The sequence below is a fragment of the Haemaphysalis longicornis genome, unplaced genomic scaffold (assembly GCF_048455015.1).
Source record: "Haemaphysalis longicornis isolate Haplotype H1 unplaced genomic scaffold, Haemaphysalis longicornis Haplotype H1 scaffold_12, whole genome shotgun sequence".
Taxonomy (NCBI): domain Eukaryota; kingdom Metazoa; phylum Arthropoda; class Arachnida; order Ixodida; family Ixodidae; genus Haemaphysalis; species Haemaphysalis longicornis.
Window position 1 is genome coordinate 4,529,536 of NW_027526225.1, and position 26,587 is coordinate 4,556,122.

General features: G+C 50.6%; 1 protein-coding gene across 1 annotated transcript; it reads left to right on the plus strand.

The window, feature by feature from the left end:
• Nucleotides 1-6,830: 6,830 nt before the first annotated feature.
• Nucleotides 6,831-25,841, plus strand: LOC144162292 (uncharacterized). The gene is made up of 6 exons (XM_077692768.1): nt 6,831-7,721; nt 10,901-11,069; nt 18,456-18,559; nt 20,981-21,389; nt 23,811-23,865; nt 24,853-25,841. Exons 1-6 carry the CDS (start codon nt 7,393-7,395, stop codon nt 25,371-25,373), a joined length of 1,587 nt encoding a protein of 528 aa, XP_077548894.1. The 5' UTR covers nt 6,831-7,392; the 3' UTR covers nt 25,374-25,841.
• Nucleotides 25,842-26,587: the final 746 nt, after the last annotated feature.

The window sequence follows — 26,587 nt, forward strand, 5'->3', positions numbered from 1 at the left end:
CACTCGCGTTCTAACATTAAGTGCCGCATAGTTTCTGTTTCTTTTCCGCAGACCACGCATACCCCATCTTTTTGTGTACAGTTCCCTACAAAGCTCTTAATTCGAATTCGCTCTAGCATCAAAAAGCAAAGCACTGTCTTGGGAATTATCGCAGAAATTTTCCTTTCTGATGTCTAATTTCTCAGCCCTGTACATCTCTAACGAAGTTTTAGCTTCCATATTTTCTCTCCATTTATCCGTTTATATCTGCCTTGCCCCCCCCCCCCCCCCCTTTTTTTTTTGTTACCTTGGCTGACTTGGATTCTCCACTGTACTTTCCGTATTTCATCGTTAGCCTTCTAGTTTTCATAGCCACTTCGTGTCCACGCTTTTCAAGTATAGGTACCTAAAAACCTTAGCTGCCCACCTACGTTGATCCATTGCTCTCAACCTCCTCTCAAAACATATTTTGCTCTGCGCTTCTAGAACTTCAAACGACGCCAACCCATATCTCCCTGCACTGCTTCCGCACTAATTCGTGCACTAACTTATTCCCTGCACTAATCCGCATAGAGCCGGCTTCCCGTCTAAGCACAAATGCGTCGCTGGGAAGACGTTCTTCCAGGGGTAAGTGAGGCCGTGTCATATGAAAACATGGAGGCCAGATTTTTTATATTTTTAATATTTTTTTTTTCCGTACGCTGAACACAGGCCGCTGGGTAAAGTGTTGCCGGGGGCGCGAGACCGTGGGATCTTATATATAGCTTCGCTGTAAAACGTTGGCTTACGGTTATGGTACGGCCACTCGAAAGAGAAGACGGCCAGCCGACTAGTGCACCTTAAGTGACCCCTAAAGCGAAAAGGCCGCCGCCTTCAAAATACACGAAAAATCGCGACGCACAAATTCTCACTGGTTCCGACACGCTCCAATTAAAAAGCGCACGCCTCAGAAATAAAACACAAATAATGATCAGCGCGCGCTCTACCACGAAACACCCGGGCATGCGGAGAGAACGGCTTCGGCAACTGTTCCGCTGCCCTTCTCCTTAGTCATAGTTTATTTGCACAGTGAGCGTGCCCACCCAGTGGTGTGCACGGCTGGACAGAAAGGTAGCCAGTGCGCCTGCTAGCCCACCACTAGCGGGCTGATAGACGTACGCGTTTTTTGTTTTTGTTGTTGTTGTTTTCTTTTTTTTCTGAAACCGATAGCCTTTACATTGCATATATCGGCAAAACTGGGCGCCACTCACTCACACTCACACAGAAAAATATATTTTCCTTCACACGCTCACTCACATTCACGCTCACCAGTCGCCCTCACCACTCGCTCTCACTCGCTCTCACGCTCACCGCTCGCTATCCCCACTCGCACTCACTCGCGCTCACCATATTCGCTGTCACCACTCGCACTCACTCGCGCTCACCACTCGTCGTCTCCTCCCGCACGTGAGTGTGTACAGCAGATCCTTACTTCATGTGTCATGAAACCGAACAGTATATATACAGTTGAACCTCGATTTAACGAAGTCGGCGGGACCCGCACATTATTTCGTTAAATCGGGAACTTCGTAAAATCGAGAGAACGACGAATTTATTGCCTAGCGAAAAAGCTCGTGATTTTCGTCTGCACGCTTCGTGAACCTCGGGAGCACGTACTTCTCGTAGTTGGCCAGTGAAGTCAAAGCGTCCTCGGCACCCTCGTGTGCCCCAACAAACAGCCGCAGAAGGTCGACGGCGTCCATCAGCTGACTTGGGGTGGGCACAGGAGCTTCGACAGTATCCGGATATATTTTGCATCTTCGGACTCCTCTTGTGCGCCGGAAACAAGCTGCACTATCTCATCGTCGTCGAGAACTTCTGTTGTGTCAGTGTGTGCACCTGTGTCGGCGTTCACGAAGTCGTCGAAGTTCTGATCTGCGGCCGCCTCGCGACGCCGACGAAGCTCTTCCCAACAACTGGGCGATATCCTCTTGCTGCTCGTGGTGCGGGCTTGTGGAGCCCGACGCAGCCTCGGAAGTAGAAGTGTGGAAGCTCCTTTGAAAGTGCGGAGGCAGTCTGCTACCGCTCCTGCGCTGGCAGAGCAATGCCAGACATTTTTGGAAAAACCTCTTTTTCTATGCATCTTATTTCCCAGATTGATTCGTTAAATCGGGTTTGGCGGCGAAGTCTGTTTCGTTATTTCGAGTTCGTAAAAGCCTTAAGCCTATGGGAAACTGCGGGGGGAATCCTAATTTGTTCGTTAAATCAAGAAATTCGTAAAATCGGGTTTCGTAAAATCGAGTTTCAACTGTCCATCCAAATCATATTCGTAAATCAACACGCCACCAGAGAAATAATTCCAGAGTGCCCCATAGCAGGAGCTCAGTGACTACATATTTCCAAAGCAAAAAGCAACACCGCCATTAACAACCATCAAAGCGAGCGGCAAAGACAGATGCACCCCCATTATGCCACACCTGTAATGTGATCGCCAGCCAACAACACATATTATGGGAGTGCCCCATTTATGCACATATTAGACGACACTACACTATAGAGTGGCTGGCCACCCAGAAGACCAAGGACGAGCAATGTGGCCTGGTGGACTTCATCGAGAATGCCATCAGTGGGAGCCTGGACGGAGGCACCCAGACTCCATGAAGCTCTCCGACAGAGACATTTCCCCTCTTTTGGTTAAAAATAAAACTCTCTCTCTCTCTCTCTCTCTCTCTCACCTGTGATGAATAGCCAACGGCAAGTACAAGCGCAATAGTGGCGCTCATCTCGCAAATGGCGCGAGTGGTGACTCGGGGCTCACGGCGCGTGGGGCTCGCACTCGCACTCACTCTCGCCAGTCCAAGACGATCGCGAGGCTCACTCACCACTCACTCATGAGTGGTGAGTGAAGAGTGCGTGAGTGCACTCGTCAGTGAGCCTGCCGAGCTATGCTTGAAGGCTTCATGCGTGTTCCTGGACGCTGCCGGCTGCAGGTTTCCAGATCAGGAAAACACGTGCGGAAAGGCGTCTCTGTCCCCTCACCTAGCGGCGCAGCAGTCATGTCAGCAATCCAGGGCGCCCTGCGCAGTGCAGAACAGCCCGAGGCGCCAAAAATTGGATACTCAACGATGCCAATCGGTCATTTCGCAACCACAACTCACAAGAAGTATTTAGGTGCCCGCCGATGTTTTTTATGCGGTCCTTTACGAGGAAAGAACTGAAAATAGGCGTACCACAAGTAATGCGGTACGAGTACGATCTCGCTGCACGTTTTTTTTTTTTACTTATGCAAAGAATTGCGTGTCTAATGGGTCGAAAAAAGCCGGCGTTGTGAACCGGCGCACCGTCATACACCTATTGCGGGGTAGCTTAGAACGTTCAAAGAATGGGAAGGCGAAGAAAGCTTTTAGTTGGACTTTTGTTGATGTCTTTGCGGCCGCGCCGCACCACTTGACCAGGCCCTGGACAGCATCCTCCGAAGCTCGTTCAGGAGCCTCAATCCTGTCGATAAATTCTGCTGTTGAACTTTCCGTTTAACTTTTCGGTCACGCCCATCACTGCTTGGTCAGCCCCTGGGCAGCACCCTCTGAAGCCCATTCCTCTCGACGGTCGCCATCGCCAGGGCTCTACCAGGAGAATATCCCGTTCGTCCACTCGTCGCACCATCACCACTTCTCGAGGCGGCTCGTGTGTCAGTGGCCTGCTCTTTCGAGAACCCTCCTCCGGCGTTGCCCCTTCGCGCGCACTCCCCGGATCGCGTTCCTATTTTCTGTCTGGCGAACACCCGCGTAGCGAATTTTGCACTGCACCATGTTCACGATAGTTAATCCTGCACTCTTTGAAGCGTTGGAAAATCGAAGAGGAAGGTGCAGGTGCCGCTAGTTGCACTGGGAAATAGAGGGGCCAAGGCTGTACTGCCTGAGTGAGTACAGCCAAATCGAAGGCACTGACAGCGGTCCTTCCAAGTTGAAGTTCCAGCTGGCGTACAGCAACAACGTTACTACAGCAGGGAGCAGAATTATCCAACATTTGATCGATTAGGGGACTTAACGCATGCGATGAAACATTGCCTTCTTCGCTTTTTGTGCGGATGGGGGGAGGAGGGGGGGGGGCGAGGAGACGAGAAGGGCAGCGGCACCGGCACCATCTTTGGTGGTTGACCGCTAGCAGACGACGCGGTTGCCGCGTATGGTCTTGGGACTCGGTCGGCGTAGTTCGATTTGCACGCAGGTCTGCGGCTGCCAAGAATAAAGGTACTTGTCTAATATACTCTTGGCTGCTCCCGGAAAACTGGTAATGTGCTGCTGAGCGAATTATTAGAATCCCACAGATATTACGGCCACCAGGAGAGCATCATTGCGCGACTTCACACATCGCGTCTCTCAGGTTTCTCTCAGGTTTCGCGCGCGGCACAGCCGCGTAGGGAATCCTCTTGTAGCTCGACCTCGCCTTGGTAGCTTACCGCCACTTCTTCGTCAGCTGGTCCGGTGGCCGTCTCCACGTGTGATTGTGAAAGGATGGGATAACATGATTCGTCGTCACCGTCTTCGTCACCGTCTTCGGCCGACATCGTCGCTACACGACGATGTCGGAGGCGGGAGCTATGTGGCGCAAGCCCATCCGAAACAAAGAACTCTTCTTGACCGAGCCCCCTAATATGAGCCCCCACCACCACCACCACCATCCGCAAGCCTGGACGACGCAGGGCGGTCGCCGCGAGGCACGCGCTCGTGTGCGCTCGTGATTTTTTTTTTTTTTTGCTAAGCCACAGTCGTGCCCGGAGCCTCGGGCCGGGGACGCCGGATGGTCGCCGCGAGGCACGCGCTCACGTGTGCTCGGAGTTTTCTCACTTTATAAGCGACCCCAAACCATCCACCGCCGGCGGCGGCGGCGTCGGCGGCGTTGGCGTCCGCAGTGCTGTTTAAAGAAAAAACAGCATCCGGCGCCAGGTTTCGATCCGAGGACTTTGCGGGCCGCAGCGCGACGCGCTACCGACCAAGCCACAGACGCGACGGTGATATCAGTGTTAGACGCGCCTTATATCTTTAACGCATTCAAACTACGTCGTCAGCGGCGTGCGTTGGCGACTCAGCGGCGTTATAGCGGCTTGATAACTGCGTGGTGTACACGTGATACTACAAACCCGATGGAAGAGATGGAAGAGAAGGCGGCGAGGGGGTGGGCTGCGGGGGCCGAGCGCAAGCGCCGCAAGCGGGCCGACAACCGTGCATTCGCACTTTCACATTCTCCCCCTCGGGGAAATGCGGGGGAATTTTTTAAAAAGGAAACAGCATCCGGCGCCAGGTTTCGATCCGAGGACTTTGCGGCCGCAGCGCGACGCGCTACCGACTAAGCCACGGACGCCACGCGGTTATCAGCGAGTAACGCGCCTTATATCTTTAACGCATTCAAACTACGTCGTCAGCGGCGTGCGTTGGCGACTCAGCGGCGTTATAGCGGCTTGATGTACACGTGATACTACAAACCCGATGGAAGAGAAGGCGGCGAGGCGGTGGGCTGCGGGGGCCGAGCGCAAGCGCCGCAAGCGGGCCGACAACCGTGCATTCGCACTTTCACATTCTCCCCCTCGGGGAAATGCGGGGGAATTTTTTTGTCTACGCCGGACGGATTTGTGTCGGTCCAAACAGCTCTGCAGCGCTGTTTAAAAAATGGCGCAGTTCGTATAGTGGTGCAAGGCTGGAGAAACAGCAGAGCTCGGATTATACGTACAGCTTCTCCCCACACTGACAGTCAGGAGAGCGGGAAGAGCAAATATATGCACGTTCCTCGTACGGCGAGTGGCAACCCAAGACGTCGTCGCCGCCGACCGAAATCGCGAGCGCGTCGCCATCCCTCCGTCCCTCACAGGGCTTTCCCGTCTCAACAACGCTGCACGGAATTCAAGCTCAACCAACCAAAAAAACCGGGCCATCCCCACTAACGTGAAACCTGGGAAGGAGTGAAGCATGTGGGTGCCTTGGCGTTTTTGCCCACGGAGATCAAACCGTTGGCATCTTTGCTGTAAAAGTATCGTGTCTTCGAAGCATTCTAGGGCGAGGCGTTTGGAAAACGAGTGTCCCGGTGTGTTCTTTTAGTACGCGTTAGCGCGAGGCGTTGGAAGTGTCCCGGTGTTTTAGTACCGTGACTACATAAACGACTACGACAACAGGATACGCCGACAGCCCGAGCCTCCTACGTCCGGCTCAGCGGGGAGGAGGGGGAGGGGGCCTGCAGCGACCGGCGCGCCACGGAAGCCACCGCGCCAAAGATGACGAAGGCACACGAAGGCGGGTTCACGTGGCACAAGCCCACGTGGAAGCCTGGACGACGCCGTGCGCCCCTCACGAGGCGCACGCACACGTGCGCTCAGCATTAATTTTGCTAAAACCACTGCGCGAAGGTCATGCCAAGAGTTTGTTTTTCGTTTTTTTTTTTGCAAACGCCAAGAGACCAAGCTCCAGCAATTAACAGATGTGCTATTAAAATTAATCGGCACGTGTGAGCCAGGCGTGATCCGCGATAACAAAAATGGTTTTGTTATCTTGATTTCTTCAAAATAATTGCTTGTTATGCTATCTTTCGAATTTTGAGCGAAGGTGAGCGCGCTGCAATGTTTTTGTGTGTGTGTGTGTGTGTGACAATTATTGGGCTGGGAAAGTTCAACAAACTTCTAAAAAACGTGGGGTTGTCAATCAGATGATATTGGAGATCATTTTTGTACGATACTTGCGTTAGTATCTTAATTTTCTCTGCGGTTAGGACGCGATCGAGGGAAAGCCGTATATTGTTCACGGACCAAAAACGGGGGTCACTTACCGGTATGTGGCGCCCCACCAAAACTAGCGGCTGTACCGGCAAACACCGGTGTCACGCGCTATCCCAGTGGCGCTGCGAGAAGCGGCAGGCCCGTTACTTCTCTTCCGTCGAGTGGCCGTGGCGTGGGGCAAGTGGGGGAAGAACGCAACGCGTGCCATGCCAACGCCACCGAGCTGATCGTCGTGTCGCCTCGTCGGCCGCCCCTTGGAGCCAGCCGGCAGTTCAGGCCGATTCCGTCCGCACCTCCCCGTTCGCGACGACTCATTTCCTCCCGCTTCCCAGTCCGCCGCCCCCGCGGGCAGACGCCGCGATTGCGACTCAAATTCCACGACGCCGCGCAGAACTGCCGCTTTTCGCCACGACACGCTGACGATAGCCTTGCGTCACGCCCTACTTGTAGCGACGCCGACCGGCATTCGGTGTTGTGGCGCGTCCGCTGCTCGAGCGGCCGTTCACGAGACATGATACCACCACGCCGCCGCGTGCACACGCCCCGCCGCGTCGGCGAGCCATCCGCGTAGAACAGCGGAGGGCGCTTCACCGCCTGCGCTAAGCTCGGCGGCGTTTCGACCCGAAGGCTCGCGATCGCTCGCCAAGGAGGCCGACCTCTCCAGCGTGGCGATGTCGACGAGGAGACCACGCATCTCGGTTAAGCCCAATCTGGGCCGCAAGACCGACGGCGCCGCCGCACCGGCAGCCCGGAAGCCGGCCCCTGCCCCGGCACCAGCCCCGGCCCCTCCGCGGGCCCAGACCCCTCCGCCCGAGCCCAGCGTGACGGAGCAGCCGGCCACTGCGCCGACCGAGGAGCGACCCGAGGTTCGCGCTGCGGAGTTGCCCCACGAGCCCCCCGCCGGAGCTGAGTCAGCCCCCGCCGTGGCCGAGCCTCCTCGGGCGGTCAAGGCACCCAAGCGCCCGTCCACCGTACCACCCTCCCCGCACTCGCCTCCAAAGTAAGCGAGCCTGTTCGTGCGAGGTATCCCGAAAAAGATCGCAATTTTGCATCACTTAGGGAAGGGGGGGGGGTATATTTTCAATCTTCCTGGATATTTTACTTGCACTAGTGCAAGTAGTGCAGCATATGTTTATTTTTTTTTTTACTAGAATATAGTTCCAGTTGCACTCTTCACTGGTCTGCGCGACACTGCATTCATCTGCACCAGCCCAGGTTAAAAACAAATGCCTCTAATGTCGACAGGTGAACAATCAAGGTGAAAAAACGTGTTGAGCAGGTGGTCTGGGTTATATGTATGGTATCTAGAAGAGAGACGGCTTTCAACATCCTCGCAAAAGAATCAAATGTCATCGCTTGTTGAAAAATACCCTGAAAGTGCAGAAATCCACGAGCATTGCGGTTGTCATACGAGAATCATACAGGTTGCTTGGATAGCCACCGGTGAAAAAGATGGACGTAAGGCAAAACTGACTTCCTGCTGGCCCGAACGCATGCCACACGAACTTGCTTAGTGGTCGTTCAGGATGTGTTCTAACAGTCTGCCTCGTTGCCATTGCCTACTAGTTTCCACTGGCTGCTTGCGTTATGATCGTTACTGCCAGAATAAAATCGGTCAATGCAACACATCGCTTTTGGTACGGGGTGCACCATTTGACGGCTCTTGTGGGGGGCAAAGTCCCACTTGCATGTCTATCCTGGGGTAATCAGCATCCCGCCACAGTCCCGGCAGGGCACTACAAGTCTCGCCGGCTTATCAGCTTGACGTATCAGTGCTGACCTGGAAGACGAGGCTTGCAGTGCTTCATAGTCTAAGCAGTGAAAAAACTGATAAACCGGTTGAGAGCCTAGTAAACAAGGGCAGGTAGCGAATCTTCAAAGCTTCCAAGTGAAGGGCACACACGCCTTTCTTTCCCACATGTGCTGTCATATGCACGGCTGGAAATCTTATATTTAAGGCATCGTGAAGGTGGCGTACGTTTCTGCTTCAGCCGAAAATAACAAGAAATTTCGTTGATAATTTAAGTTTCAGTGTTTTGTGCACTGAACTTACACCTGGTTATGAGGTGCACCATAGTTGGCGGCTAAGCACAGTAGAATCCCATTGATACGTTCCCAGTTCATACAATTTCGTGGTTACTACGTTCTTGTGAACTCTAAAAATACCCCATAGTGCTTTTCTACCTCAAATTTTTTTAAAAACGTATCAACGACATTCTACTGTATTAATTTAGACCACCTGGGGTTCTTTAGCTTAAGCCAAAATGTAAACGCACTGGCATTGTCGTTTTTCACCACCATAAAAAAAAATGATAGATTTTAAAAATGCATGGAATAATTAGGAGAAGGAGCACATAGCCAAGGCACCTCCTAGAACTTGCTGAATGGTGCCCGCGTGTCATGTCATTTGTTTTGAAACTGAATAATTTTAAATTTGTCCTTTTGGATGTGAATTCTCGTGTAATGGAAACTGCACAGGGCCTGGGGAAACCCGGGAAAATCTAGGGAACTGAATAGGTATAGCAAGCCGGATTTGTCCTCTGTTGTATGTCTCGCCTTTTCGCCTTGTCGGTGAACGTCACTATCGTTTCAAGCTTCCCCTCCACCAGTTTCTGGAATGAGTCACGTTTACCGTGTCAACCTGACGGTGAACTCGGTCTTTACTGCTGTAACGGCCTTCGACTTCAAATCAGTTCACTTACCCCACTTCTGTAAAAGCATGTCTACCTTCCTTATGAGTTCACGCTTGTAGTAGCTCCAGTTTTGGACTAAAACGGGGTTTTATTTCTCCGTTTGGTCTTCCGATTGACACTGAAGCTAAGAATACACTGCCATTTTGTGTGAAAGTTGTATGCTGAACTTCATTTGATTGAGCAATCTTTAAAGAGGCCTAAACAGATAAAACTAGCTCATTTGAACCTTCACGGTTGCATTGCCTTGGTGAACATTGACTGGAGGTAGACGGGGGGGAGCCATTTGCATGGGAAATGTCTTTACTGCACGAAAATACACGTCAAGGGGCTGTGCTGGCATCCACAGCTCTGCCTTGGCGGCATGCGGAAACATGTTGGCCTCAGTTTTGTGGTGCAATTTTGTTAGTGATTCTTGTATGTGTAAATTTTTAAGTGCGAATGCACTTCTTAAGCGACCCTGAATCACGCGTCCACCGCCATCCGTCCATCCGCACCACATACCCACTTAGGGCGATTGGCCAAGAAGAGTTCCTAATTTCTTTAGCACATACCCACTTAGGGCGGTTGGCCAAGAAGAATTCTTTCGCATCACCCGTGCATTCCCACTTCCCCATCGACTGCTTCTGCTTCGCCAGGAGCGGAAGTCGGGGCGAGTACTGCGGCGTCTACCTCGTCGGTCACGTCTACGCGAACCTCGTGTCGCACGCCGTGTCCACCTCGCTGGTCAGGGACAAGTCGCCGTACAGTGCCGTCTACACCGACGCGTACTCGGGCGACGGAAATGGTGGTCGTCACCCTCTACCTCGCGCCAAACATCTCGCGCGACGACGTCGTCGAATACGTGGACGCGGCGATGGAGAGTGTGGCCAGGCGCGTAAAGCCCTCGGACCCGGTCGTGGTTGTTGGGGACTTTAACGTGGACGTGCGAAAGGGCGGCGAGTGGTTGATGGAATACATGCTCGCCAACCACTCCATGACGTGCCTACCGCTAGAGGCTCCCACCACCATCAACGGCAGCTACATCGACCTGGCCTTTGCGAGGAACTGTCTGATACACGCGGTCTTGCAACAACTCTTGACCGTACATTTCAGTGACCACAAGGCGGTCATAATGACCGTCAACTACAACGACAACACCAACAAGTGCTGAATAAAGAATACTGTCGTTTCACTTTACTTGCGTGTGTGTGTGATCTCCTCGAACATACACTTTAATTCACCAAGATTTCCAGAGAACGACTAACGGGGTGTGTGAATCCCCACTTGATCACGCGGGGGTGTTAAATGCAACTAACGGGCGAATGCCAACACAGTTCAACATAACTCCCCCTCATAGCATCACCCGTGCATTCGCACTTCCCCATGCTCCCCTTTGGGGAAATGCGGGTGAATTTTTAAGCGCTTGCGTGCCTCTCGCTGGTGTGATAAGCTGTGAGTGCTGTTCACTGTCTAAGTTGTTTTCTGGCCCCTTCCTCCTGATTTGCAGGGTGGCCAGGGGGTCTTCGAGCAGCACTTCCAAAGAGGCCCCTCCGCCCCCTCCGAGGGAACCTTCCCCCCCTCCTGCTGAGGCCCCCCCTCCCCCTCCACAGGAGGAGTCACCAGCTCCTGTCAGGAGCACGTCACCCGAGTGCCGGCCACGCAAGCCAGAGAAAAAGGTGGGCGCTGGGATTTGACTTAAAGGGACCCTGCAACACTCATTTCAACTTTTTTTTCTAAATCTATACGCCTCGAGCGCGGCCTGTAGGGGCGCCACTGAAATCCCCCTAGCGGCCCGTTTCGAAAGCAGGCGCGGGAGTCCGCGCCCCGCTCCCCAGTGCCGCCGCTGCTTTTGCGGCACGTTCACGACTGAGATTTACCGTTTGTAAGCGTTTGAAATCCATGTTTGTGTGAAGCAGTCCCTCTGTTCGCAAATGGGGTGTGTTTACGAGAGTGTAAATGTTTCCGACGCGATCTTAGTGTGGTATTTTCGGTTTGTATAAGCGCCAGGTGTGTGTCACAGGCCAGCGTTGCGGAACCAGCGTATGATGGAGCCGATTGTAGTTACACTGACCTGAATTTACTAGCCGTGTCTCCGTAACCACCGGTTCCTCAGATGTTCATGCTACGGCTATACGTACACTACGATTTAAATCGGTTTTGTGCGTATACATAATCAGCGGAGCACTCATACCTGACAGCACACCAGTTACGTTTGCCAATATTATACCTCAGATATTGATCACCACCATTTACAAGCCAGTCTGTGTTAATTTCGGGAATATTCAACAAAAGTACGATGGACAATGCATAATTATACTCGGGAGTACAGAGTCGTCGTCGTGAGGTGCGCGCCCGCAGACCTTCATCTGCTACATATATCCTCTGCGAGCAGCGCGGAGACGGGCTTACAGTATAATCCGCGTCCGCGACTAAATGCTTCTTCGAAATATCGTCATATGGCACAGGGAGCCTGCAGAATAAACCAGAAACTGAAATCAGAGGGCCTTATCTCATACCACACTCTTTCAACGACATCTTTCATCGCTTGTTGAACAGCCTACCCTGTATACTTCCAAAAATGCGTCCGCCGTACGATCAGCTCTTTGTTGAAGTAGAAAAACAAAAGGAAAGTGAACGCGAAATTTATGTGTGGGATTACTAATAAAACGTTCATTGCTTGATTCCGCTCCGCATTTGTACACGGCGTCCCCCTCCCCGCCCCCCCACCGATGTCTCGCGAAATAGCAGACAGACAGAGAAAGACTTTATTTATGGCCAGCAGGGAGTGGGAGGTCGGGATACGCAGAGCCTCCACATCCCACCCACGTTCACTACGTCTTCGGGACTAGGCCCCGCCGGCGTCGGCGTGAGCGGTGCGCGAAAGGTACTCGGGAGTTCGTCCCTTTCCCCCCCGTCTGCGACTCGCTCCGCTTCTGCCTGGCGAGAGCAGCCTCGAGCTGCTGGACGGCTAGAGTTTGTGCGGCCAGGTCCGTCGAATATACGGCATTCGTTATGGTGTCCGGCAGCCGGCCGTAGAGGTCGGCAGCTTCCACGGGGTGCACTGCACAGTCCCACAGAATGTGGGCCAGAGTTGCGCGATGTTGCCCGCACACACTACACACGTCACTGGCGTACACGTCCGGGCACACGTGACGCGCGAGCGCCGGCGTGATCACTGACTGTGTTTGTAGTTGGCGTAGTAGCACTGCCTGCTGTCGTGTTAGTTCCGGGTGGGGCGCCGGAGCGGTGCGCCGGCCGAGCCGGTACCAGCAGTGCATTTCGCGTATAGTTGGTCTAGTGAAACCTTCCTGGCTTAAGTTTAGACGAACGTCATTAGCATGCCAGAAGCTGCACTGGTTTTTTTTTTTTTTCATTTTCGTTAGAGCTATTATGTTTCTAAATTCCGCATTGCTACAGCACTTATTTTTCCGTGGTTTCATTTCCTTGGTTCTTGCTATATGGCATGTGTGGGCACATATTTAACGACGCAGAGGCTTGGAATATACTTTACATTTCCGCATGGTTTATATTCTTATAAAAGGCATAAGTTATTGTCCGGGATTGGGTAATCACATCCCCAAAACATGTTTTTCTGCGGCGTATATATGCGAAACGAAGCCGCATTCGTTGTCCTCGCTGCAAAATGAATCCAACCTCTCATTGTGCCAGTATCAGGTCTGAACGAGGCGTCAGTATAATTCATTTGGGCCTGATGTTTTGGAGGTGACATGGGTGATATGTTGCTGCCGTCGCCGACGCCCGGAAGAGCGGCGACGAAGCGCGCAGAATCGCGTCCCCGGGTAGCTCTTGCAGGCGATCACGTACTCTACGAAGACGCAGCTGCTTTTTAAGTGACCTAAACGTTAACGTACTCTTTGCCTATAGTCGTCACCATAACAAGTTTTTTTTTAGGGCGCGGAAAGGCGAAAAGAAGCGAAATAGAACCAAAACACTGCACGAGCCCCTATCAGCCACGCAGAGCAAATCCCGTCAACGCCGCGGAGAAGCGGCGGCAGGCGGCGCAGCGATCGCGAAGCTCGAGGCGTATAATGCTTTCAGAACGTAGTCAACCAACACATCTAGTACTTAGTATAGGGCGTTGCAAAGTACCTCAGCCAAAAATTACTGCTCTGTGCCCATCAGATAACTTGAAAGTTGCTCAAAAGATTTTTTTCTTTCTCGAGTCTTGGTGTTGTTTTAGCACTGAAATTACGTTATTAGAGTGGTGTAGCAGCTGTTGGCTGGCTTTCCTTTTGCAGCAAGGAATGCATTCGATAGCCACTTGAGGGAAAAGCCCCACAAAGCGAGGCATAAGCGGAAGGCGACAGTGCTGCTGTGGCGAGCCAATCACACAGGGTTGCTCTGTGCTGGCGATGACTATAGCTGTGACAGTGCTTCCAGACGCAAAGTAAAAAGTGAAAGCGCTAATTGGGAGCCTTGCAGAGTCCCTTTAAATGGGGCCATGAAGACAAAATACGAGTTTGGTTTATTAAAAAGACTGCTCTGTCCCAGTGACAATTTCAATTTTATCGCAGACTTCGAACAAATAATGGGGATATTAAGGAAGACAGATATTGTACGTGATACACACCTTCACAAAGCCCCCCTTATGTAATGCCTTTGGGCTTTTGAAAGGGCCATGAAGAGAAAACACAAGTTTGGTTCATTAAAATGATTGCCTCGTTAAAATCATGCTGACACCAATTTTAACATAAATTTCGCTCAAATAAGCTGTATAATTAGTAAAAAAGGGAATGGCCATGCGACCCGCTAGCTCATTTGCCGCAACAGAACATATCATGTCATGCCAGCTAGCTCTGCGATTGGCGGAGGCCAAAAAAAGCAAACGCAAATTAGGCAGAACTTATAACCTTGCTGAACGAGCTATTTGCCCTTAAATTTAGGGCACATTATTTTTATATCAGTAAGAATAGCGGGACAAACAGCAGAAGTTACGAAAGCACATGTAAACATATAAACACGGATGCATACTGCTGTTGGTACTGCGCGCACTATGCTTGGTTTAGATGCACAGCACTGCGGGGCTTTGGGGTTGTCTCAGAATACACTGGCCGATTGACGTAAGCGACGGTGTCTTACGGGACTATATTTGTCGAGCGAGCACCATGTTTCACGAAATGATTTTTTCCATGAACAAAAACAAGTTAGATTTAAATACGGTTACAAACAAACCAAAGGCAGAAAACAGCTTGCCGCGGTGTGGTGGTGCCATCTAGGTTGACAACAGTAAGCATGTCTCCGCTCCACACCAAGTTTAGCCGAAAGACCCATTCTTATGATGTCACTGCAAACGTCGTTCAGACACACGTTTTGGCATGAGAATCAAAATTTTAGTTTAAATTGATTGATTTCACAGTGAATAAGCCATAGTTTGCTTCCAGACAAATGCTGGAGGCGCTATAGGACATGAAATCTTTCGAATAAAACAAACTTGTATTTTGTGTTCATGGCCCCTTTAAGGGTCAGTAAATGAAATGAAAGAAAAAGCAGTGGCGACACCCCAGCTGCTTTGCGGAAATTTCTTCGTGACGTAACAGAATCTTGTTTGCGCGATGTGTGGCCACCGACTTAAAGCCACTCCCAAGAAACATGGCTGGGTGATAGTAGTGGGACTTCTGATTCGTTTTATCGCTAACATGGAGTAAGCACACTGATTGTGCTGGCCTCTATGTGCTGGCCTCTATTGCATAACTCCCGCCCGCATTCTGTCACTGTAGTGCAAAATTTTGAAGTTTCCTTAATCTTTCTTGCGTTTCCTGGCTTAACGAAACGTCTTTTGCGGCTGGAATGTAGCTGAGTGAGTTAGGTAATGCTAGTTCTTTCATTATTGGACAAAGTTGCATGTTGTCTTCATGGCTGCTTTAAATCATGTTCGGGCACATTATTTGTGCTACCGGATGCCCAACCAGGTGGCCAGGGGTGCATACACTCTCGGTGGGGTGGATTCTGATGCCGACAAGGCAGCACCATTCTGTTTTGGTATGTATGATACAGAAGTGAAAGCGCCTACCAGTTCGTTTTATCACTGGGGACATTCTTTTACACAACTGTTAAGAGGGCCCACCGCCGTTGTTTGATCTTCGTGGCTGTAAGGTAGTTTTTGGTTCCTATTATAATGGCCCGAGTTTGAGCTGGGGTTTTATTTTTTTTTTAAAGTATAGAATTATGCGAGATTGTTCTTAATCAACATCTGTACCTATTTTTTCATAGAAATATTTACCATCTCTTGTCAAGAAGGTTGAAAGAAGCGCGAAAGGTTGCTAACATCAAAACATCATCTAAAGTTCATCATCTAACCTTCGCTAAAACTGCGTCCAATCAATTGTCCATCCTTCACGAACCCAAATCACGCATGAAAAACGAACCCATGCTACGATTTTTCACGCACTAAACGCGTCCACGAACGATCTAAATGTACACTGATACTTCGTTTTGAGATAAACGTATACTCTTGTACTCCTCTTTCATGATCGGTGCATGTATTAACTAGAACCGTGGCTTTTTTGAGATTTTTCAAGTAGTTGCGTTTGTACACAATGAAGGCCCGGCTTCTAGCACACGCCGTCTGTCCAGAGATCTTATCAGAGCCTTGCGGTCGACCGACCGATCTATGTGGAGATGCATTAGTTTTCTGACAGGACGCCATCGGTCCCACTACGCTTTCGCTTTTAATAGCAGTGGTTAGGTATGTTTTACATTGAGTTAGGCCATGTGAAATTTATCCATTTGGCTATGCAGGATGCAGGAAGGGCAATTTCCATATGATATACAAAATGGAAGATTGCTGCTCTTGCTTGTCGGTGCCGAAAGGGTGCACGTTCAAGAACTCCTGGTGGAGAGTGCAGAGGTGTTCTTTTAGGCGGGCCTCTCATCTCCAGACATTGCAATGCAGAGCTCATGCAGGCACGAACTTTTCTCGACCACTGCTCATCTCTCACGAACTGTCGAATTCATTGGTAGCAGAAAATTGGTGCTCAATGAGCACGTTAGTTGTAGGTTCAAAGAGCTAGTTAAAGCTGCCACTTCTCCTCTGTGGAAACCTTGTGTAATGCCGCTAGCATTGTACAGAAACGATGTTTGCAGTTAAGCTCAAGAACTTCAAATTTACATCACAAAAACTTAACTGGTCGAACACGAGGTGTTGTGGTGCTATGGCATGGTAAAAATCTGGGAGTTCTTTAAACAAAAGAAAGCGATAAGTGCAAGCATTGACTCCAAGATGTGCACGCAGCTGGAAATCTTTGAGACTTCACAGCCACTTGTTCAGGCTCCTTTTTACATAGCCAGATGGCAGGAGGTGCGACCTGCTGCTGCTGCTGGCATTACTCTTGCACAGTGGTTGTTTCTAGTTGCTTAGCCGTGCATATTAAACGTGTCATTTGGAGTGGTGGGTGGCCTACCGAAGGCAGTGGGCACTGAAGCGGAGCAGTGGGTGGTATTTTCTCCGCTGCCCACCATAGGGAGAACCTTAATGGTGCTCTATCTCAGCTACGAGAGGCGGGTGTGGCCCGGTGTGAGCAACAACAAAACATGCTCCACTGTGAGGGTGGGATAGCCTCAAGGCAGTTCCAAGAGTGCCTACCCAAATTACGGAGATAGCAAGCAAAAAAAAATAAGATGTGGCTGAACTGCAAAAATATGGCTGCCTCTGAAGCCCGTTCTACAAGGTGCGAATTTACCTGCGAAGTCGCTGCTGCAGCGTTATATTTTTGTAGCTTCGGAAGCAACGAAAATAAATAATTTTCCGCATATGCAGTGCTGCAACAGTGATTTCAGAGGTAAATTCGCACCGTGTAGAACAGGCTTGGCACATCGGTGATGCATCCGTGGTTACTTTATCACTCATCACTGAACCCATCATGATAGTGTGTTTCGGTGGTGACACCCAAGACGCTGACCCAGAGCTTACAACTCCTGGCATGGCCGCTTTCTTAGGTTCCTTTCGACGTTGAGAACCCCTTCCCTCAAGAAAGGACCAACATTTACTGAGAGAATCCTTGAACGGCTTTTCTCACGACACGTCTGCTGGCACTTTTTCTTTTGCACCCGGATGTTAGTTTAGACCCTGGAATGTGTCATCTGGAATGTTTTTGCAGAATGTCTTGTTTGTGTACTTCTGCAGCTGAGCAGACATTCTGCAGAAGACATTCTGTGAAAGACATTGCAGGGGACATTCCGGAAAAACATAAATTCTACAGGGAATTGCGTTTTTGCAGTATATCTTGTTTGCTTACTCAGAATTTCAGTTGACAGGACGACGCTTTTGTCTTCTAGATGTTAAAAACCAATACCAACTTGCCCAAATGTCAATTCTTTTGCTTACTCATGAGGTTCACGTTACTCAGCCCGTATGTCCCCCATCAAATGAGACAAGTCTCTTCTCTTGTAATCAAAATTAAATCACTGGTAGTGTTTGCAGATGGTGCATTGTATGCTTCTTTGGAGGGGAAATAGGTTGTTTTTGCTGGAGGAGTTATGCAGCTTTCAAAAGGGGGTGAAGATAATGCGATTCTTGGAGGGTGGGCAGTAGGTTGATAAATACATTTGAGCAAGAGGCATTCCTTTGGAACATTTGCCCACTATACATTGCAGCACCTAGCCTTTACTGCTCCTAGTCTGAAGGAAATTCTCGCTTGCCACGGCGGCTCAGTGGCTAAGGTGTTGCGCTGCTGAGCCCATGGACGGGGGTTCGATTCCCAACCGCGGTGGCTGCGTTTCTGATGGAGGTGGAATGCGAAAACACTTGTGTGTTCGAGATTCTGGAAAGATCCCCGGGTGGTAAAAATGAATCCGGCGCTCTCCTCTACTGCAGCGTGCCCAAGGATAACCCAGGTGTAGTGTCGGTGTGTTGAACCCGCAAAATTTGAATTTTCTTTAGACTCTCATTTGTTGTGGTTGCATGTAGTTACTTGCCACCACGTTGTGTGTACTTGCTAGTTCCTTCGAAAACCCTGCAGTTCTTTATGCTGCCTTTCTCTTTCATTGTTGCGTAATTTCTCGCTTTGTGATTGAAACGGCTGCCCACCCCCGCTGTTGTGCAGGCCCGGCGGTCCAGGTCCGTGACACTGCGGAAGCTCCCCGCCGATCGCAGTGCCATGACTATGCAAGATCTCATCTACTACAACCCGCCTGGAAATCCCATGCAGTGAGTTTGTGTCTCCTGCTGCTCTTATGCTATTCACGGAGGAATTCACCTGTGGCCGAGGTTGTGTACTTGTGTACTGTGTACTTGTGTGTACTGTGTACTTGTGTGTACTTGCGTACTAACTGTGCACAAGTGCTGCGCTACTTGTGCCAAACTGTACCAAGACAGACATGCTGCCACATTGTATTGCCAAATGCTAAACAAGCGAGTATGTTAAGCAAAAAAAAAGGAATGTGTATGTGTGGTTATTCAATTTGTGTTGTCAGATCTCGCACAAGTCATCTTTAGGCCGTGGTGTACCCCATCTGATGCCTCTTACATGTACCCATCTGGTGCTCGTCCCAGTGGAGAGGCATAGCATTGAACAAATCCACATGTAACGATTTCTTTTCTTTGTTTCTTGTTAACTTAGATTTCAGCGAGTAACACCTGTGCCTCGTATCATGCGCAGGCCTAAACAACTTGCCACTCACTTTGTTGCAACTTTCACACCCGCCCCCATGTGACCATCGTCCGCATGTCACATTGAACAGCCCCGAAGTTATCCCCCCCCCCCCAAAGAAAATTCACAAGAGGGACTTCTTTGTGTGTGGAAGGAAAGCATTACTTGGATCACTTGGCAAAAAACATGTGGTCGCCAGATCCGCATTGCCACAAGATAGGGCACAAAACTTCCATTGACCATGCGTAACCAGAACCTGGGCCAAAAAAATTCCATTGGCGGCGAACATGAATTCCTATTAATCGTGAAGGCGGGCATATGTGTTGGCTTAGCACCGACCACGGTGACTCAGTGGCTAAGGCATTGTGCAGCTAAGCCCAAGGACGCTGGTTCGATCCCGGCAGTCGTGGCCGCTTTTCAAGTGGAGGTGAAAAGCGAAAATGCCTGTGTCGAGATTTCAGCCACGTTAAACATTACCAGGTGGTCAAAGTTATTCCGGAGCCCTCCTCTACCACGGCACATCTCATAGCCCAGGTGTAGCTTTGACGCGTTAAACCCTACAATCAATCAATCAATCAATCAATCAATCAATCAATCAATCAATCAATCAATCAATCAATCAAATCAGTGCTTCAGCGTAGCATCCCTATTGGCTGTGACACATCGTGCGGCTGCAAACAATAGTAGGTGCTGACCTCCAAACTGCTGACACATCACTGGGGGTGGGGAGCAGTACGTTACGGTTGACAACGCTAAGCCTAACGTTAGGCTTAACGTCGTCAACCGGTACTTTCATCTTGACGTAAAATGAGTTTGGCATTGCTTGTCATGTCATTAGGCTCAACGTTAAGGTTACTTAAACTTTAAGTCCGAATATAGGTCAACAGGGTTGATTGTCCAAGGCTCTTGGTCACAGTTACAGAGATTAGGAAAAGACAGCAGAGAGAAGAATATTGGCAGTGTAGCACGGTGAAAAGTGATGCTCATGCATTTTTACATCGTGAGAGATAGCTTAGGTGTATCCTGCAGCTGTGCACTATATTAGTAGCTGTTATTTCTGCTTTGGAGCAATGGGGGCAGAGGTCAAAGGTCACACATGAGCAGCCTGCGTGTTGAAGCCAGTGGTCCCTTGTGCTTGCACGAATTATTTGTAAAAATCTTCACAGGTGAGCACGTGAGGTGTTCTGTTTATTAGTTGGCTTCCGTATGCACCAGAACAGGATTGCCGTTTTATGCCCACAGCTCTGCTTCTGACACTTTGGTTCTTTCTGAATTGTTTTCTTCAAGTCGGGAATTGCACGTTTTAGATATGTGTACATAATGTGCGATAACAAATTTTATTTCGTGTGCGAATACGAGTTAATGCTGTTTGCAAATTAAATGAAGGGTTCAGGTGCAGTTTTACATAACATGTCTAGTTGGCTAGCTGCAATGGTGGTGGCTTTTCGGGTGCATGAAGGGCGTCGATGGCTGGTGTTGCATATGACTATGTGGAATTGTCATCAAATGCTTTTCGTCCTGCATCGTCTTTGCACTGTCTCTGTAGTAATTATGCTGTGCTAGCTTCGTTAGGTGCCACCAAAATCTCGCAAGAAGTGTAGGCATTACTTGAGCCATCATGCATAGTTCTCGCTGATTGACCATCACCTACCCTCTAGCTCTGTCCACGTTTGTTGGTCCTCTAGACAGCAATATGGTTTCGTGGTGGGAAGCGTGACAGTCAAGAAGTGCTCGTCGCTTTGTACCAAAACAAAAAGTATCTGTGCAGTGCCACTTTAGTGGCGCTGTACAGCTACCCTTTAGTGGTTACCTGCACCCCAATGTGGGCGAAAATGCGTGAGAAAAATTCCCCTGCTGCTTTAACCCACTCTCGCTTTCCTCCAAGTGTGTCGATTTTCCAGCAACTTTCCGCGTGACGTTTTAACTGTCGCGGAAGGGCCACTTCTTTCTAAACATCTCTCCCTGTCCTGCTCTCCCAGGGAGAAATCGAGCAAGGGTTCGCAGCAGGACGGGACGGACGACGCCGGCTCGACCCGTGCGGAAGAGGAGGCGGTGGAAGATGTTGAGCCCGAGGCGGAGCAGCAGGAGGAAGAGGGGGAGGAGCGGGAGGCGGACGCTGGTCCCCGGGTGCGCCTGGGCCCCAACGGGGAGATCACGCTCGACGAGGAGAGCCTGGTGATCCGCCGGCCCGCGGCGCGCCCCGCGGCGCGCGTGGTCTACGAGACGGGCGGCGAGACAAGCTACAAGTCGTTCCGGCGGCAGCCGACGCGGCGCAAGGTCTGGACGGCGGCGCAGACGGCACGCTTCTACCAGGCCCTGAGCGCGTGCGGCACCGACTTCACCCTCATGGCCACCTTCTTCCCCTCGCGCACCCGCCAGGAGCTCAAGGTGACACTTTTTAAACCGAAAGCCTTATATTGAATCACCAGAATGCACTACAAAAAAAAAGCCAACTAAATTTACGCAATGGGTTTCCACAAGGCGGTATGATGACAATGATAGTGATGAAACGCAAAATTCCTCAAGAAAAAAAATTCTTCCCCATGGTTGGAACCGAACCTGGGTCCCTCGTGTTACAAGGCCGACGCCTGTCCGGTTGTGAAACAGTTTGGACTTTTGACTTCGACAAATGTTGCATGGAAGAACGCTCCGCGTTTCAACCATCCTCGTTAGATGAAAGGGCGTTGATATTGTTTTATGGGGGTGGGGGTATACAGAGTTTGCGCACATTTTTGAAGCCATCTGTTTTGCGTGTGCCCAGGGAACTTGTTTTGAAACACTGACAGCAAAGGGGGGAAGCATGCATGCCCCACATTCATGTGTCTCTCGAAATGGATTCCAACTGAGATTTCTACCCTGGATGGCCTAACTACACTCTTAATCTGGATCCACACAGGATCCATTTACCAGCTTGAACTTTTTGCTAAACAGTTTGTTATGTATTTAGAACCGTATTTCACATGCATTAAGAAGCGACTGGAACAGTGCAACACATATTTTTACGAGTGAATTATGCAGATCTTTGCTTTAAAAGAGAGTATGTTGAACACTGCTTCAAATAAGAGTGCCTCCAATTATTAAGGCACATTCCCACTGGCGATGCGCCTCGTCGCGCGACGAAAAGCGACGTCGCAAAGCGACGAGCCGGCCGTCGCTTTTCGGAGTTTTGCGACGGCGGAGCAGATCGCTCTAGGTCCGAATTTCCTCGTCGCGCGACGGCCCCGCAAAACCGGTAAGCCAATCATGGCCGCGGAGTAGGCTGACGTAGCCGGAAACGAAACGTTTCTTTACATCCGGTATGCAAACGCTGCGGGCGGGCGGGCGAGCGCCGCCACCGCCGCTGGCTCGCTCGGCCAGGCGCTTGGCCCGCTATCGCTGTACCCGCCCGGGTCGGGCCGGCAAGCAACTTCCCGTGTGCATCGGTTCTTTGGTCAGTGGCTTCAGCGTACGCGTGCACTAATCAACGAATAGCGTGGAACTCATCAGTGTGGAGAAGCGTGTATGGATTGTAAATAGAGCTAGGTGGACAGCGAGACGGTAGGTTGACTTGCAGTGCTTGCAGCCTCTTCGTCTATCGGCGACTGGTAAACACGCGTAGAGTTCGGAGGCGTCAGAACGTTGCGCCTGTGAAAAGAAGCGACATTTGTGGGCCGTGATGCGGGTGTTGTGGCGTGAAAGCAAGCGTGTGCATTTCTTCGTGCAATAATATGTTGAAAAGAGCCTTCGTGAGTTTGTTATTTTCTGCTCCTCCCGCAACCCGCAAATGCTTTCGGCATTGCTCCAGGTTAGTAGCATGTGTTTTAGTTTGATTTCTACCTGCTTTTGTCGCGTATTCTTTGACTTCGAATGGTTGACGCACCAACGAGGTCGTATGTACAAGTCGGGAAGCAGCTGCGCTGAACGCAGTCGCATCATCGCTCATCGCAAGTGCGAACACCACCTCAAGGCCTCATCGCGCGACTCGCGCCGTCGCGCGACGAGACAAATCGCCAGTGGGAATGTGCCTTTAGAACGGTGATCCACAAAAAATGGCGCTGGCTTTAGACCTCTTCCAAATGTGCTGTGATTACCGGCCTTTCTTCCTCTTCTAGCCATGTGGCTGAGTTCGGTAGTACGTTTCATGTGGCTCTTTTTTTCTTTCTTTTTCTTTTTTTTTTTTCAAAACTTATTTTGCTTGGGGGAGGAGGTGTTCATTGAGCCTGAGGTTTCAGAGCTGGCTCGAAAAGGTGGCTAAAGTCATGGGTTTTTCCCCGCAGCACCATTTCCAACTGATAGATGAACAATTTTTTTTTTTTTTCACTTCACTTCTCACTGTAAAACAGTGACAGATTGTACTAGTAACGGATAGAAATAATGGACATGAAGTTGCATCAAAGTTATGTGATACAGTTAAAGTGCAATTTTCTGATTTTGCGTGCAAGCAATGATCATGTGTTCATTTTGACAAAAGAAAAAGAAGATAAATAATTTAGTTACATCTTAACGAATAGCATTGGAACAAGCCAGAATAATGTAAGCGATGTAAAAGGTGATTCTTTGAGTGGTTAGAGTGCAGTGAACGTAACTTAGTCTAAAATAGTACTGAATATAGCGATAGGGGGCCACCTATCAAAAGCACGAAAACAGAAGTGTGTCCTAGACTCTGTGCTTCTAAAGCCAGGCATTAAGCACCTCATAGAAACCATTTGCTCTCCATCACGGCAGCCATTTTGTTGGGGAGATTGTACTTACAACTTGTACTTGAGAATACCGTCCTCTTTTATGTTGCCTTGTGAGCTCAGCTGTGAACCCGGTCGTTCCTCTTCGCAGAACAAGTTCAAGCGAGAGGAGCGCTTCAATCGGGAGCTTGTGGACAAGACCATCAGTGAGTCGTTTCTTTTTTTCTTCCAACTTTTGCTACGCCCCGCTTCGCTGGCTTAGCCTGCGCATTGCGTTGTCCCATTCACAGTGACGCACACGTTGCTTCATCTCCGTGCAAAAGACCGCAAGTTGCTGCATGCAGAGAGTATGTTCACTAATCCGTTGGGATGTTGGTGGTCGAGTGTTCTGCTTTGCTGCATTTCCACCAAGAAGTGAGGGTAGGCGGAAAAACTTGCACCGTTTAGTGGCCGAAACTGGAGCAACATTCGGCCTTGAAATCTGTGGGACGCAGTGCTGTGCTTGTGTCACAAGGTGAAGATGCAACAGTGTTCAGCGCCGTGTTTGGTCTTGCTCGCCGTTTTCTTTTTCGGCCAATTTGTGATTGGAGCCACAAGTATGAGGGATCATTTCCTTCACGAGTGTGTTTACAGGGGAACATGTAGCGTTGCGCAAGGGGTGTGCTTGACCGGCGGTCAAGTGGTGAAACAAGCTTGGGTGGGTGGAGGCAGCCACTGCACATCACAGGTGCCAGTTACCTTGACAGGTGAAGATGGAGGAGGGGTCGACTGGGGTGGTGACCGAGGGAATAACCGGCAGCAGCTATTCCATACGTTGTTTAACAGCAACTGGACAATTCCTTTGCTGTTCTCAAATAGCTCCGAACCTTTCAAAACGAGGATGGAAAAGGGGGGGTTGACGGTAGTGCCGTTTTGGTCTTCCTTTCAACAGACCTAAGAAAAGCTAAGGCTGAAGTCAGGTGCACAGTACACTGTTGGTTAAGTTAACCTGTTCACAGCGAGAGCAGTAACTAGCCATATTCAATACATGTTCCTGTTTATTCCTGCTTTTTGAAAAGCGATAGCGGGTGCTGAACTGGGAACGTGATTTGTGCTGTTAGTGATGTCGCAGACATTAGTTTCTAGGCTAGCCGAACCATGTCAATGTGCGTTTGGCCTCTTTGCTCAACTTGGAAGTCTCTCTTTATACGCAGCCGACCCGACCCAGTTCGACCTGGAAGGCCTGGAAGAGGAGGAGCCCGACGAGCCTGAGAAGCCCGAGAAGCCCGCCCGGCGCCGCCGCGCCGAAAAGAAACCGGGCTCTCGTTCCTCCTCCCGCCGCTCCCGCAAAAGCGCGCGCTCCTCGTCGACCGGAAGCCCAGCTGCGGAGGACGAGGAGGGAGAGGGGGAGCAGGTGGTCGAAGAGGAAGTGGTTCAGGACGAGATCACCGTCGAAGATGAGCCGGCGGAGAACGGCGAGACCGCGTCCACCACGCCCCCGCCCCCTCCGCAGCCGCCCGCTCTCCAACAGCAGCAGGGGGGGCAGGCTCCACCGTTGAGGCTGCAAGCCGGCCAGCTGGTGTTCTACGCGAGCCGGACAGAGGAACAGGTGGTGCACGTGTTTGTGGTGGCCCCGCCCCAGCAGGCGGTCACGGGAAGTGAACTCGCCAGCCGCCTGAGTGCCCCGCCCCTCCAGGGACCGTACCCAGCACAGCCCTCGGCGGCGGCCTCCTAGCTCTGAGTGCGGCGTGATTGGGAGGGACCTCTGAGAACTGAAGTGGGCTTTGAAGTGACGTGCTGCTTGCGCCCTCTGGCGCGTGCGATCGTGCTTAATCTGGAAAGCTGCGCTCTTGTGGCGTGCCCTTGAGTGTGGTGGTGTCCTCGGGGGAATGTGAGGTGAATGTGGGGTTTCGGGTGCCTGTGTGTGGACGTGGAACGCCGGACGCAGTCTCGCCTGACTACTCGTCTGCGGTCGCAAGCCTGGTGCGCGGTGGTTAAAATTCAGACTCTCGTGCCTGTGAGCTGGCCTTGGTCCATGCGGAAAAGTGTGGCCTTGTAGGCTGTGCGATGGTTTCGACACGAGCGCATTTGGCGTGGACGTCTTCTCCCTGAAAAGTTGACTGCTCACGAAGAAGTGGATTGCAATATTTTTTGGTTTATTTCTTCACTCTCAATAGAAGCTGAAGTTATTTCTTTTCTTAAAGCACTACCTCAAGCACTGCACAGAACCACTTGCTGACACGGTAGTGTGTAAGGAAGGTCACATGGCTCGCTTCTCGGTAAATTGGATGGCTTCAGATAGTTTGCACGTCCCATTCAAACTACCCTTGTACGATTGGACAAACTACAAGGGTAGTTTGAACACAATCTGTTGAACACTTCTGTTTGGGGACTCACAAAAAACGCTCAGTGGAATTCTCCTTTCTGCCAGCTGTTGGGCTGCACATCATGCCCTCAGCTTTCCTGCAGGTTACCTGCTCTAGGAAGTTGTCGTTAGAAATTGTGTCAAAGACGCTAGGAAAAATCAGGCGTACACAAGTGGTTCTCCAGACGATGGCGTCAACCACGGCTCTGTGAACAACTCGATTGCCGCTTAGAAAACACTCCTACAATTCCAAAGGAAGGAGCTTGAAATAGTGTCAAAATTCGGCCCTCCCTGCCATGGGAATGCATCAGCTTCTTGTCGGAAAGAAGCGTCTCAATTCGCCACCAGTCTACACTCTGACCCTATCATAACGCATTCCATCACCTGCTTCCATTTCCCACAGTGACGGACCCTGTACCGGGTCACAAGGATTCTCACAGCTTAAAGCGGAGAGCCCAGCGTGCACGAGAGCATTTTAAATCGACGATCGCTTGAACCTGCGTGTGTTCGAGATGAAAAAATAATGCGCATGACTTAGGGACAAGGCATGACAACGGTGGTTGAAGCAGCAAAATGGCGCAGGG

What these genes read in the sequence shown, in the direction of transcription:
- LOC144162292 (XM_077692768.1), top strand. Translation starts at nt 7,393, where the DNA reads ATGTCGACGAGGAGACCACGCATCTCGGTTAAGCCCAATCTGGGCCGC. An exon ending in TCCCCGCACTCGCCTCCAAA is followed by an intron (nt 7,722 to 10,900) that starts GTAAGCGAGCCT and finishes CCTGATTTGCAG; the next exon opens with GGTGGCCAGGGGGTCTTCGA. An exon ending in GCTTGTGGACAAGACCATCA is followed by an intron (nt 23,866 to 24,852) that starts GTGAGTCGTTTC and finishes CTTTATACGCAG; the next exon opens with CCGACCCGACCCAGTTCGAC.